The 14,946-nt window shown below is 39.2% G+C and overlaps 1 protein-coding gene and 1 pseudogene across 2 annotated transcripts; one reads left to right on the top strand and one right to left on the bottom strand.

Annotated features, from left to right (window-relative positions):
* Nucleotides 1-698: 698 nt before the first annotated feature.
* On the bottom strand, nt 699-1,072 carry LOC309806427 (cyclin-dependent kinase 2-associated protein 1-like; annotated as a pseudogene). Its single transcript has one exon. The product of its transcript is annotated as a cyclin-dependent kinase 2-associated protein 1-like (transcript).
* Nucleotides 1,073-7,936: 6,864 nt separating this feature from the next.
* Nucleotides 7,937-9,359, top strand: LOC309806774 (kynurenine/alpha-aminoadipate aminotransferase, mitochondrial-like). The gene has a single exon (XM_082625736.1). It carries the CDS (start codon nt 8,123-8,125, stop codon nt 9,302-9,304), a length of 1,182 nt encoding a protein of 393 aa, XP_082481862.1. The 5' UTR covers nt 7,937-8,122; the 3' UTR covers nt 9,305-9,359.
* Nucleotides 9,360-14,946: the final 5,587 nt, after the last annotated feature.

Raw genomic sequence — 14,946 nt, 5'->3', positions numbered from 1 at the left:
TTTTAAATCTGGTCTGCCAATCTCTGTCTTCTAATTGGTGTATTTAGACCATTTGTGTTTAGTAATTATTAATATGTTAGGGGCCTTAATCTTCCATTTAATTTTATTTATTTTAATTTTTTGTTAATGAAAATAAGTTTTTTATGTCAAATAATAAATACACACGAAGATGAAAGCAGTTTTAGTCTTTTTTTCCAGATGTTTTGATCAGCTTACAGTAAAGACAGTACTGAAAGCTACAGACAGTCTTGGTACAAAAATTGCTGTTGGGTTGATTGCTCTTTTTTCTGTATTTATAAATTGTGACTTTTTAAACTGACTTCAAAGCACTGATAGCCATGCACGTGCTTAAGCAAAAAAGAAGTTCTATTATGTAGAATCTATACTGTACAGCTGTCAGTAAAATAAAAATGAAAAAAAATAAAGTGAGCTGTCAGTATTCATTAAAAACAAAATCCTTAGAGTTGTGTTGGCTTATGAAAAGGAACAAGGAAGAATTTGGGCTACATAAATGAATTCAACAGAGAAGATTAAAGTGACATACTGGCATCTTGGAGGCAAGCTATAGTTTGCCAGAAGAGTAGATAACAACTTTTAGGTGCATCTTTTTAATCGATGCTTTAAAAAAACCTAAATAGTTCCTAACTACTTAACATGCAAATTCTAATTAACTGCAAAATCTCTTCTATAGGTTCAGAGCCTAATGAACCATGAGAGGGAAAAGGGGAGAAAAATTCAAACTGTTACTATTTTGAAATGGACAGAAGAGACAACTGTAACCTCCCATCTTGTAAAAAAAAAAAAAAAAAAAAAGGAAAACCTTTCAAAACTAACAAGGTTGACTAGGGTCTGGCATTGTGTTCTGTTCCAACCAAGCACTCCCTAACCTGTCCTCTAGGGTGGATGATGCCTCAGTGTAGATGGCTCTGATCACTTTCCCCAACGCTTTGATGGTCAGCCGCTCTGCATATTTGCTCTGAGGTACTTGGCTGTTCCCAGTTCCCTGGGTGTAGCCTAGGGATGGTGGCCTGTAGTCACTCAGCAGCTGATAGTACTGTAAGGACATTACCATGAAGGTAAAAGGTGAGTGGACGTTTCCAACCTTGTTGAATGAGACCATGGGCCTGTGCAGTCAAGTTTAGTTTGGAAAACATGCCTCCCCTCTCCCCATCAGTGATGGATGGCACTTGGTTGCAGCTAGGGGCAGGCCTGTGAGTGTGGCAGTGGTGAAGCTGGGCCTACTGGCAGGTAGTAGTGGTGGCTTAGTAAGCCCAGCATTTTGTGTGATGGTTTGTACACTTGTGCACCCACTGAGCTCCTGAACACTTTTTATTATTTCCATTTTATTTTTTTTTCTCTGTTTTTGTTTCTCTGGTTTGTTTGTTTCTTGCCTTCCTGTAGGTTACTTAAACATTTCTTAGAATTCCATTTTGATTTATCTGTGGTGTTTTTGAGTGTATCTCTTTGCATAACTTTTTAAATAGTTGCTCTAAGTATTATATCTACCTAACTTACTGGTCTTTTGGTGTCATCGTTTTACCAGTTTGAGTAATGTTAGAGAAGTGTTACCTCCCTTTGTGTACTTTACCCTCCCCCATTTATAATATAATTGTCTTAAATATCTTACATTTAGAACCAAATCAGACAGTGTTATAATTTTTTGCTTTGATTGTCAAAGATAATTTTGAAAACTCAAGAGGAGAAGAAAATTCCATTGTATTTACCATAATTTTGCTTATGTTCTTTGCTGATATTTCAAGTATCCTTCTTTTATTGTTTCCTTTCTGTTTAAGGAACTTCAGTTAGCCATTCTTTTAACATGGGTCTGGTGACAAATTCTCTTAGTTTTCCTTCACTTGAGATGTCTTGACTTCCCCTTCACTCCTAAAGGATATTTTCACTGGATGCAGGATTCTGGGTTGAAGGTTCTTTTCTTTCAGCACCTGAAAAACATTATGCCACTTCCCCTTGGCCTTCATGATTTCTAATGAGAAATCTGCTGTCATGCAAGTCATTCTTCTACAATAGATAAGGTGTCATTTTTCTCTGGCTTCTTTCAAGTTTTCCTTGTCTTTAGTTTTCAGAAGGTTAATTATAATGTGTTTTTGGCATGGGTTTCTTAGGTTTATCCTGTTTGGAGTTTGCTCAGCTTCTTGAACCTGGAAATATATGTCTCTTGTCAAATTTGGGAAGTTTTCAGTTATTATTTCTCTCAATAATTGTTCAGCCCCATCCTCTTTCTCCTCTTCTGTGACGTTGATGACACAAATGTTAGATCTTTTGTTATGATCCCACAGTCTGAGATTCTGTTCACTTTTTTTTCAAAGGAAAGAAATAGTGAAATAAAAGAACCATAAAAATTACCCAATCTGAACAATAGAGAAAAAAATAGACTTAAAAAAAAAAAAAGAACAGAACCTCAGACTGTGGGATCATAACAGTTCTGTGTGAGGCAAAGAGAAAACCCAGGGAATTTGCCACCATGCCATTCCTCGGGTCCAGGAGTCTTGTCCTCTCTCCACCTTTCCGAGGTTTCTTATATTTGTTTTATATTTTATGTCCAGGGTTTTCAGTTGTGCTTAGTGGGAGCAATAGGAAAATTACATTTCCTCCATCTTCTTGGAAGCAGAAGTCACTGGGTCTCTTTGAAGTCTTAATAAACACTTGGTGATTTGACTCAGGCACATCATTTCCCCCCTTCTGACTCCCACCCTTTACACAAATACAAAAGAGTAAAAGCACCAAGTTAGTAAAATATTTTAGATTAATTAATAATATAAATATAATTAATTAATCAAGAGGTGAGTTTATTTAAATAAAAAGTTAAGTAAATGAAATAAAGATATAATTTGATACATGTTTATCTACCCATGTAGATATTTTTATAGACGTAGGAACATGAGAGTTAACAGATTCAAAAATATATACGTTTAGACTGATGCTGTGAATTGGAGAATGTTGGGTATCTTCTAGAGGCCCTGAATTTCAGACCCTGGGGATAGAAGATGATGGTTACCCTGGACACAGAACCCTGTGCAAAGTCGAGGGTGATATGTTCCCAGTTCTGCACACAAGCAGTGGATCAGGACCCTTTGGCTTGTGGCTTCCTAATACACATATTCTCATCTAGCTGCCCCCAGGACAGGTAGAGCAGTATAGTCAACAGACAGACAGACAGACAGATACACATACACACTGTGAGACATTGAATTAGGCTGATAGAAAAGTGACTGAAATGACTTAAATATAGGAAAGAGAGTTTATGAATAATTAATGAGAAGACCTGTTGCTCATCCTCTATGTATCAGATACTCTATAAACATAACTCATTTAATTTTTAAAAGTTGGTATTACTACTCAATTTTAACCAATAAGTAAATAACTGAGGCCAGGAGAGGTTAAATAACTTGCCTAACATCACATCTATTAATTGCAGAACCAAAATTCAAACCCCAGTTTGTCATATTTGGACATTGTCTGCTTTGCTGCCTATTTCTCATAGAGGAAGGTGGGGTCTGGGGAAAGCAGCATCAGGAGATAAGGTAATAGAACCTCAGTAAACTCCATGAGGTGGTCACAGAGGATTGATAGATGTGGTTGGACTTCACTGCCTTCCTCGGTCCCTTCTATTCTCACAGTTGTGATGTGCATTGTCCCAGAGTCCGCAGACTTCTTTTCCCAAGATGAACTTTCATTTCAAGGGAAAGTCTGTGCTGGGTTCTACTCTCCTCCCAGTACTGAAGGGAGTTGGCCAGGTCTCCTCTTCTGAGTGTACATGACTAAGAGAGATGGGAGGGGGCCCACAGCACAGAGACCCATTGCCAAGAACATCTCAGGGTGGAGAGACCTCTGGAACATTTTTTCCATTCTGCATCAGACAGGGTAAAATTGATTAGCATTTAATTGGTTTCAGCTGTTCTTAACATGTTGCATAGAAAACTTCGATGTATTTTGCTAAATTCAATATTCCTTATGGTTAACAGATTGAAAGCCAAAAACACCCTTGAAGAAACACCAGAAATCAGTGCTTTGGATCACACTGAGTTCTTTGCTATGGTTCACCCATTTGGAATGCTCTGGGAATGCTAAATACTTGGGATTGGGTATAAAAAAAGAAACAAATCTGTGTCTGGTAAGACTCTTGGGTAGATAGCTTCCTAGAAATCAAGATATCTAAATGGCAGTTCCAGCTTTCCACGTGCAGCCAGGTGATTCTGGTGAACCTCTTCACCTCTCTGGACCGCACTCAGGCTCCTAATCTAGAAAGTGAGGAGACTGAGCGCAATGATCTCAAGAGTTGCTTCTATCTCTCAGATTCTGTCATTTATTTTCATTATTCTGATGCTTTGGTACAATTCTGGAAAAACAATGCTACGATGCTCTCTAATTAAGAAGTGTACAGAACAGCTATGGCAGATTATGTCTTAGAACCCACTGAAGGGAGAGGTTTCACAGGACATAAAGTGGTTAAGGGTAATCAATAGGCATTTTAGTCTCCAGAGGCCAGTGGACAAACGAGGAGCTGGGAAAATCTCTGACACTGTGTGTTCTTGAGGAAGGACACTCCAGTCCTCACCCTTCATGTCTCCATCTATGAAACACAAATAAGGACACCTACCTGTTAATGCTAAAATCTTTGTTAAGAGGTTTGGTCAAAACGTGGGATGTAAATAGTATCAGAGGCTGAGGGCCACAGAGGGGGTACAGCTACAGTAACCGCTCTTTCTCAGTCCTCCCTCCATTCTTTCCTGCATTCCCTTAAACTGCTCATTCTCCAACTTTCTCTTTGCCTTTTTTTCTTCTCTGTCATTGCTTCTCTCTTGTTGAAACACCCTCACTGGGTCTTCTTTTTGCGAATGCTCACAGAAGACTGAGGTGGCAGCTAGAACAGTGAAAGGCCCAGAGAAATTCCATCCTGTAACCCAGCTGCTTAGGAGGACCTCAGAGGGAGCCTTCTGAGCCCTGCTTGCCACCCATTTGGCTTCATAGGGTCCCCAAGGGTTGTTGCTCCCTTACCACCAAACCTCAGGTTAACATGCTACTGACTCACTTGCAGGCCTAACCCCAAGGCCTGGAGAACTCCAGAGCCATCTCCAGCAGCCCCGGGGGCTTCACCACTTACCTCCAGGGCTTTAGGGCTGAATGAGGACTTAAGCTTGAGCAGGGAGAGATGCAAGATACCTCCACTGAATGCTTCCCCCTCATTCTCTAAAACTAAGAACTCCTCTCCATGAATGAGTTGATGCTTGAAAGAGCTCAGACTGCTGGACCCACAGTTGGTGCTGCTGCATGCCTCGTCCGGGGCCCTTTAGGGTCATAGGCTTTCACAATGGGGCAAGGCCAAAACTGGCTGTAAAATTCTAGAGCCTTGCCATGAATATAACATTGAAGAGCTGTTGGCTTCGGCTCAGATGGTTCTCCAGGATTTAATGCCCCCTATAGATGGTGTGGATTTGTGTTAGTAAAACACAGAGCTATGATATTGAAGGCAAAACTAGATATTGCTTGTAACCCTACTTCATGAGGGTTATTGTATCAATGCAGGACCCTCTTTCCCAGGGCTAAACCATGCACTGGGAATCTGAAGTATGGGAGAGAGTTCAGTCTTGGTCACTGACTTACCCACTTGAGGATGCCAGCCTCACTTGATTGGAAAGTGGATGAATAGTGGAAATAGTGTCAGATGGAAATATCTGATATATTTCCTCTGGAAATATCATGTGGCCACCTAGGAGGAGAGTGAAGGCTTGTAGGCAGCAAGGTCTTCTCAGCCCTGTCTGGTATCTCTTTACCACAGTCTGGGTAGGACTGGCCCGTACAGGTTCTTCTCCACAAGTAGTGGAACATTCTATCTCTCTGAACACCCTGGGAGAGCAGAACAAAACCGAGCCTGTTAAGTGAGCCCAAGAGTGCAGCAAGTCCAGAGTGCTACACTCTGTTGTGTGCTAACTACTCCCTCAGAACCTGACTCTCTCATGAGTTTATTTGGAACCCTTTACTGAATCTTTCCCTGGTAACGTGGGAATTACACACTATTTCCGGTATCACTTCTCTTAAGAGTTTACCCATTGTTGGAAATGTGAGGAGTCCATGGAATAGATATGAGAAAAAGAAGTTGAAAGTGCTTTGTAAACTCTAGAGTGCTGGTGTTGTTTATTCTTATTGGTATATAACACCCCTTGCAACCTTCCCCAGTGGTTCCTATTTTCTACGTACTGAGTCAGGGAATGGGGCCCTGTCATCTGGTGACTTATATGCTCATATTCCTCAGGGAGAAGTCCAATCCCATCCTTGTAGCCTGGCCAGCTTGGCAATAAGCCCAGACTCATCTTATTACATCCTGATTCTGCTCTTTCTCTCCAGAGTCATAGCACATTGACCCTAGGCATTTTTGTTAATTTCCCAACTCTAATTCACCTTGAGTTACAAATGGATGATGGAAGATCACATGGTTTACTTCATTTCGATTATAAAGAGAGAACATGAAGGGGCTTTTATTCTTGCACTCACTCTGTGCTCCCCACATGTTCCTCTGGCTCAGTTGTGTGGGTGGAGAGTATGGTTGAAATCATGCCCCACATGCCCCCAGGCTCTCAGCATAGGCTCTGTCTCTCCTCCGGGTTCCTCTCCCAACCCTTCTGAAGGGATGCCCTTCTCTGGCATCCTTTTAGTCTGAACTCATATAAACTATTAATGAGCAAGGCAGAGTTATCCGATTTTTACAACTTGAAGGATAGAGGTTTATAAGAAAACAAGCCATGATTATGGAAGGTGCCATGAATATCACGTTCTACACTGATGCTATTGAATTGGCCTTTATTAAAAACCAATTATAATTCTTCTGGGGTCAGGACTGCTAAAAATATTAGGAATTAACTTGGAAATTCTATGCTTTCATTATCCTCACTTTCCCTAGTTATTTGTTTTCAGTGAGAAAATCTGACATATCTTAAGAAATGTTGTTTTTGCCATAGGCCATAAACTTAATTTTCAGCTACTGCACCTTGGAAACCCAAGATACTCAGAATATTATTTATATTCAGAAAAAAAAAATATTATTTTAATCTATCAAGGTTACTTTATAGTAATTAGGTCAGCTTGAATAAACCTACATTTTCTTCCTCTTTTTTTTATTGATGATGAAATTATGAGAACTATAGTATTCCATGATTATGTATTTAGATATTGTACCATCAAAAAGCACCAATAAGGGAGAAATAATCAAATGAAACAGATAAATAGGAGAAAATTCTGTCCCCCTTCTCTCTCCCCTACTTTTTTGGCTATTTGTAATAGTCCTCCTAACTAGAAGTAGAATTCAAACTCCCTGGACATTAGTGGAACTGTTTATGTTCAAACTCCTCCCTAAGTGAAGATTTTGTGTTCTGAGTCATTGTGTTCTTAGGCTTTGGTCCAAAGTGACTTCATTTTCTGCCTGCTGGGATTTGAGTGACTGCTAATGTAAGGGCGGCAGATTCATGAGCCAAAGATGCCTTTTTTGTGACTCATGTTAAATAGGACTGAACTATGTGTTAAGATGCCCATCAAGTGTCTCCAAAATTTCAATCACGTTTTGCAGAATTCTATTTGGCTCAACCACGGAGTTAATTAAAATGTACATTACAGATCTGATACACAACAATGAATTGGCATTGGAAAGGCATAGGAAGAGCTACAAAAACTCTAAAAACAACAATTCTCAGAGAATAGTTCCCAACCTCATATTAAACACATCAAAATTAATTTCAGCTGCTTCAAAAATTTGGCCTGTGAGTTAGTTCAGGACTTGTTTTTGATTTTTTAAATTGGTTTGAATAGAATGGCAAAAACAAATCTAGGGTTTCAAGATGGAAATGAAGAGTTTACTAACCATAAGCCTGTCCATTAAGAATGATGCACCAGGCCAGTCCTGCTACGTGCCAGGCCGGATCCTAACCAGGCTCTCGCGCAGCCACCAGCCGGGCCTTCGGTGGCCTCTCCTGGCTCCGCGCGCCAGACCAGACGCGGGGGACAGCAGAGGCGGCCTTTCCAGGGCCGGGATTAGGGGGCAGGATTGACGCGGATCCTTGGTTTTCCCAGGCTTCAACCACCTAAGGCGGGGCTTGCCGCTTGGAATCCGAGAATGAATTACACACGGTTCATCACGGCTACGAGCGCGGCCAGAAAGCCTTCCGCCCTTCGAGTCATGGCTGAGATATTGAGCAAGTCATCGAAATCTGTCCTCTCCCTGGCGACTGGAGCACCAAACCCCAACATGTTCCCTTTCAAGACTGCGGTTATCACCATAGACAACGGAAAGACCATCCAATTTGATGAAGAGATGATGAAGAGAGCGCTGCAGTATTCTCAGAGCGCCGGACTCCCAGAGCTGTTATCCTGGCTAAAACAGTTACAAGTAAAATTGCATAATCCTCCCACCATCCATTATCCACCCAGCCAAGGACAAATGGACATATGTGTCACATGTGGCAGCCAAGAAGGTCTCTGTAAGGTATTTGAAATGATCGTTAATCCTGGAGATAATATCCTCGTCAATGAACCTATTTATTCAGGAACAATTCATGCTCTGCAACCCCTGGGCTGCAACATGATTAATGTTTCCAGTGATGAACACGGGATTATTCCAGACTCCCTCAGAGAAATACTTTCCAAATGGAAACCAGAAGATTCAAAGGACCCCGAGAAAAACACCCCCAAATTTCTTTATACTGTCCCAAATGGCAACAACCCTGCGGGGAACTCATTAACAACTAACCGCAAAAAGGAAATCTATGAGCTCGCAAGAACATATGACTTCCTCATCATAGAAGACGACCCTTACTATTTTATGCAGTTCAACAAGCCCTGGGCACCGACTTTTCTCTCCATGGACGTTGATGGGCGTGTCATCCGAGCTGACTCTTTTTCCAAAATCCTGTCTTCTGGGTTAAGAATAGGGTTTATAACTGGTCCAAAGCCCTTGATCGAGAGAATTGTTTTACACACAGAAATTTCAACAATGCACACCAGCACTTTCACCCAGCTCCTGGTATCACAGCTTCTACACCAATGGGGAGGAGAGGGCTTCCTGGCTCATGTAGACAGGGTTATTGATTTCTATAGAAAGCAAAGGGATGCATTATTGGCAGCTGCAGACAAGTGGTTAAGTGGTTTGGCAGAATGGCATGTTCCTACTGCTGGAATGTTTTTATGGGTTAAAATTAAGGGCATCGATGATGCAAGAAAACTAATTGAAGAGAAAGCCTTTAAGAAAGAGGTAAAACAGGAAGAAAAGCTACATTTTTTCTTTAAAGTAATATCTTAATAAAATGGCAACCCACCAACCCAAGGCATAATGTTTGCCTATCCTATACATTATCTCCTTACTAAGAACAAAATAGATTTTGGGTTACAGAATTAGTCTCCTGGTCTAAACCCAGGGAAATACAGTCATTCAGCTCAGCTACTGATTAGCTTAGTGGCTAAGAGCACACTCTCTGCAGTCACATCCTTGGGTGTGAATCCCAGCTCCAGCCCTGCCCTTATATGTGGCATTGGGTAAAATGCAGATAATAAGAACCTCTCCCTCTTAGGGTTGCTATGATGATGAAAGCAATAAATATGGATAAAGTACTTAGACCAATACCTGGCACATAGTAAATGCTTGATAAGTATTAGCCAGTAATATTTTTTATTATTTTTTTAAAATTTTTATTGGAGTATAGTTGATTTACAATGTTATGTTAGTTTCAGGTGCACAGCAAAGTGATTCAGTTATACATATACATGTATCCACTCTTTTTTAGATTCTTTTCCCATACAGGCCATTACAGAGTATTGAGTAGAGTTCCCCGTGCTATACAGTAGGGCCTTATTAGTTATCTGTTTTATATATAGTAGTTGTATATGTCAATCCCAAACTCCCAATTTAACCCTCCTCCCCTTACCCACTGGTAACCATAAGCCATTAATATTAAAATAAAAGGATTTTTTTCCTGATTAGGAAAGTAAAGGATACTCATGGTAACATGATTCTTCATTAAAGCATAATGAAAATTTTTTAAGTAGCCCATAATTTTACCACCCAGATTTTATGACCATTTGTGAAACATTTTCTTGAACAGCTTGTATATATCTAGTAGTTTGCCTATGAAATTATTTTTTTATGAAAGTAAAATGCTCTACAATATTACATTAGTTTCAGGTGTACAACATAGCGATTCAATATTTTTAACAATTAGACTCCACTTAAAGTTATTATAAAAAATTGGTTATATTCCCTGTGCTGTACAATATGTCATTGTATCTTCTTTATTTTATACATAATAGTTTGTACCTCTTAATCCTCTACCCCTACCGTGCCCTTCCCCCTTCCGTCTTCCCACTGGTAAGCACCAGTTTGTCTCTATTATGTGTGTCTCTCTCTTTTTGTTGTATTTATTCATTTTATTTTTTTAGATTCTGCGTATAAGTGCATATTTGTCTTTCTCTGACTTATTTCACTAAGCATAATACCCTCCAAGTCCATCCATGTTGTCACAAATGGCATTATTTCATTCATTTTATAACTTTGTGTATCACATCACTGTATGTATATACATACACATATATATATGTATATATATATATATATATATATCACATATTCTTTATCCGTTCATCTGTTGATGGGCACTTGGGTTGTTTCCATATCTTGGCAATTGTAGATAGTGCTGAAATGAACACTGGGGTGCATGTATCTTTTTTAATTAGTGTTTTCGTTTCCTTTGGACATATGCCCACAGGTGGAGTTGCTGGGTCATATGGTAGTTCTATTTTTCGTTTTTTGAGGAGCCTCCATGCTATTTTCCATGATGCTTCACCAGTTTACATTCCCACCGGCGGTTTACGAGTGTTCCCTTTTCTCTGCATCCTCACCAGCATTTGTTATTTGTTGTCCATTTGATGGTTGCTATTTTGATAAGTGTGACGTGATGTCTCATTGTGGTTTTGATTTGCATTGATGATTAATGGTTAATGACTGGCATTAACCTGATGATTGATGATGTTGAGCATCTTTTCATGTGCTATTTAGCCATCTGTGTGTCTTCTCTGGAGAAATGTACATTCGGGTCTTGTGCCCATTTTTTAATCGGGTGGTTTGTTTGTTTGATATGGCTGTGCAATTATTTTACAGGATTAAAATTACACAGAAAAAAAAAAAAAAAAAAAGAATGATGCACCATCTTACTACTAACATCAAGCCTTCCGGTAATTGATACCACTGTGAACCAGAAGGTCAACATTCCTGGGAGAGCCTGAGCTTGAAGAAAATTGGCACTTGAAAGTTATCTCTCAAGTCATTTACTCCAGCCTTCAGGAAGGAAAAAAGATAATCCAAGATGTGCAAAATAAAAAAAAACTTTGTAGAAGGTTATTTGTTGCAACAATATTTATCATTGCGAGAAATTGGAAACAGTCAAATAGCCAAAAAGAGAATCCTCCTTTAAACAAATTATGATATGGTCACACAGTGGAATACTATACAATTATAAAATAATGTTATGTTGCAGTAATATTGAATTTCATAAGAAAATTTTATGATATATTAAACTAATTATTATATGTATTAAGAGAAAAAAATCAGGTTAAAAAATAAGACTCCAAAAGTTAATCATGGCCATCTCTAAGGCAATGCCAGAAAAACCTGAATTTTTTTCCCTCTGCCTCTTTCTATACTCAAAGAAAAGAGAAATAAATGCCTCAAAAAGACACTTCATTTGCAAAATCTGCTGTGAAATGGTGCATATGTTAATCTCTTATTTTTAAATTAGAACTCTCAAATTATTTGGCTTTTTAGAGTGAATCTACTTCTTATATTTCTCATCAATAAAGAATAATACCTGTCAGTTCCTGTCATATTTGGAAGTTTTCTGCTCTTTACTTATGTGATGCTTTGGGGAAATTAAATTTCAGTGTGCCAAAGTCGACAGAAATGGTCTTAATTTTATTTCTGTGAAGCCTCTTTAAAAGTTGTTAGGTGGCTTTAATAGGTCATTAAATTGGTCAAGAGGTATGAAATAAAACAGTCCTTTATTACTGCAAAAACCTCCACAGACAAACACCACCCTCAAAACAATATGCAAACCCTAGAAACTGAAAAGAAGGCATACATGCTAAGCCAGGGTGCTCCTGCATGGAGAGCACAGATCAAGCTGCCTGACTGTAGATGGAGAACTGAGGCCTTGACTAGTAAGACTGTGCACTGGGGAAAGATCAGGCCTTAGGTCAATGCACTCTTTTGTGGAAGGATCCCTGTCCGTGGCAATTTCACAGCACAAATGAGAATGACTCATGTTTAGATGGGAAATTCCATTAAACCCTATTATCCAAGATGGTCAGGAAACTAAAGTGTTATTGTATTAGCTACTCCCGAATTGAGACACATGTATTTAAAAACTGCAAAATCTCAATCTCATTTCCCTTTCTGTCTCTCTCTCTCTCTCTCACACACACACATATACATCCCCCAGTGGAAAGAGGGACAGATTTTAGGAGCGTGACTTATAGCAATAGTTGGAATTCTCAGTGTTCTTTCCTGTTATATCTTTCTTCTTATGACCTGGACCTCTTCCTTTTCTCCCTGGCACTCTTATTTCTACATATTTCATCTACCTCCTGCACTAACCCAATTGCGTAAAGGATAATGGGGAAGCCTTTCTTATGCTTCCAGGCTTAGGTTGCCTGGGTTGCACGCTCTAGGGAAGAAGACAGCAGAAAATCCAGCAACAGATATGTGGCTGGTTGGCTTAGAGGGTGAGATGCAGGAGACGGCAGTTGCTTGGTACCATGGGGATAAAGAGAACCAGGTCAAAGGAGGGGGACAGTAAAGTGAGGAAGAGTAGAGAGAGACCACAGGGAAAGGGTTAATGGTGTGTACGCTATCAGGGCACCAAGCACGGCAGAGGCAGGGAGGAAAGTGAGGTAGGAGCAGTCTGGGGTGGAGAACTGCTGAAGAAGAGATGGGCAGGAAGCCTGGTTGGCAAAGCAAAAGTTCTTTCAATGGAGGTCTGTGGATTATAAATAGTTTTAGTTTTGTGTGTCTGAAAATATCTTTATTTTTCTTCATCACTCAAATTGTGGTTTGGCTGAATATAATAGTCTAAGTTGAAAGTTTTGTTCATTCAGCATTTTGAAGACTGCTTTCTCTATTGTTTTGTAGTATTTAATGTTGCTGCTGAGAAGTCTGATAATCTGTGGGGGTTTTTTTATAATAATCTGTGGGGGTTTTTTGGCACATTTAAGATTTCCTTTTATTCTTTATGTTCTAAGTCTCATGACAACCTTCCTAGGTGGGGATTTATTTTTATTTATCCTTTCGTTACTAAGAGTGAACTTTCAATCTGAGGATTTATGTCTTTCTTTTGCTCTGGAGAATTCTCAGCCATTACTTTTATGTGAAGCAACTTATGCTGTCATTCTTTTCATTCTCTTTTTCTGAGACTCATATTATATGCCTGTAACCACTCTTTTGTATATTTAAACTCTTTGTCTCTCCATGTTAAATTTGGGGTGAATTCCTCAATGTGAGCTTTCCAGTAACCAGTACTTTCTTCACTGAGTCTAGAGCTCATTCTGTCTATTAAGTAATTTTAAAATTTCGAGGGGCTACTTGAAGAGTAGTTCTATTTGGTCATTTTGCATATCCAGCTGTTTTTGATTCATTTATGCCTGTTTTTGTTCCATAATAGCTGCTTCTTTTTATAACTTTTTATTCTCTTATTTATCTCTTTGAGCTTCCTTGTTTTAACCATTTTGTTATACTCATTATATATTCATTACAATTAATTTCCTTCTGGAGTGAATTCATGTTCTGATTTCATATTTTATTGACTTCATTTTTTTAGGATTAGATTTCACGGCTATTGGAATTTTGATTTGCAAGCTAATTTTGAGTTGAAATGTTTTTATTGTTGTTTGTTTTCAGTCTCTTTTTTTTTTCTTTCCTCCTTTCCTGGGTCTACTTCTCCAAATTCATTGGTTTTGTGATTGTCTCTTCACTTGGCCCCCTGGAATTCTGTTTCAGAACCAGATTCTATAAAGGCTGTTCAGGGCTCTTGGCCATGGTGATGTCAGAGATACCTCAGGTCCAGTCACCAGGCCAACATGTGGCTTGGTTCTTTTCCTGCTTTCAAGGTTGGATCTGTGTCCTCTCACCTTCCTAGCTACCTAGACTCTCCTAACTCATAGCTTAGACAGTTTCTGGCTAAGGTGATGATCCTAATTGAGGTCCCTTGTCCCAAGTGGAGTAGACCTCCAGTCACACAGCCTTTACCACCTAATTCTGGATCTGGAGACTGGAAGGTCCATGGCTTTAGCCTTACTCACTCTTTGGTATTCTGTTGTTTTTTTTTCTCATCCTTGGAGACAGCAATCTTTTTTTTCCCCCTTGAACTCTGCAATGTTATTTTAATTTTCTTTTTCATAGTTTATCTTTACCATGTATTTGAGGGAAGAACAGCAATGCCAAAGTGTGAACTCCCTGTCCCATCTTATTAGAAGTCCAGCAGTTGTTTTGAAAAATCTCCCTTGCCAAACTTTCAATTTTCTGTGACAAAGTGACCATTAATTAGAACATAGGCCATGGGTTGTAATGTTTAAGGTATCAAAGGGAATTTTTGTAATTAGCAAAGTTAGAATGACTTGCTGATTCTAAAAATAATAGAGTAAGATTTTCTTTGTCAAGGGTTAAACTATTGTTATAGAATCTAGAGCTCAGTACCTGAATTGATTTGAAAATTCTCTGGTCCCTCAGGACCTAAAATCCAGAAAAAGCTAAGTATATTCTCTTAAGATCTTGAGGAAGATATATAATCATGGGATTTTAGAGTTCAAAGGAACATCAAAGATCACATATTGTAGACCTCTCACTTCTGGACCTGGAAAAGGAGACGCATAGAGAAAGCTTTTGCTCAAGGTTACATGGTA

Source organism: Mesoplodon mirus (genome assembly GCF_964341445.2).
Source record: "Mesoplodon mirus genome assembly, chromosome: 6".
Taxonomy (NCBI): Eukaryota; Metazoa; Chordata; class Mammalia; order Artiodactyla; family Ziphiidae; genus Mesoplodon; species Mesoplodon mirus.
This window is presented reverse-complemented; position numbering and strand designations above follow the sequence as displayed.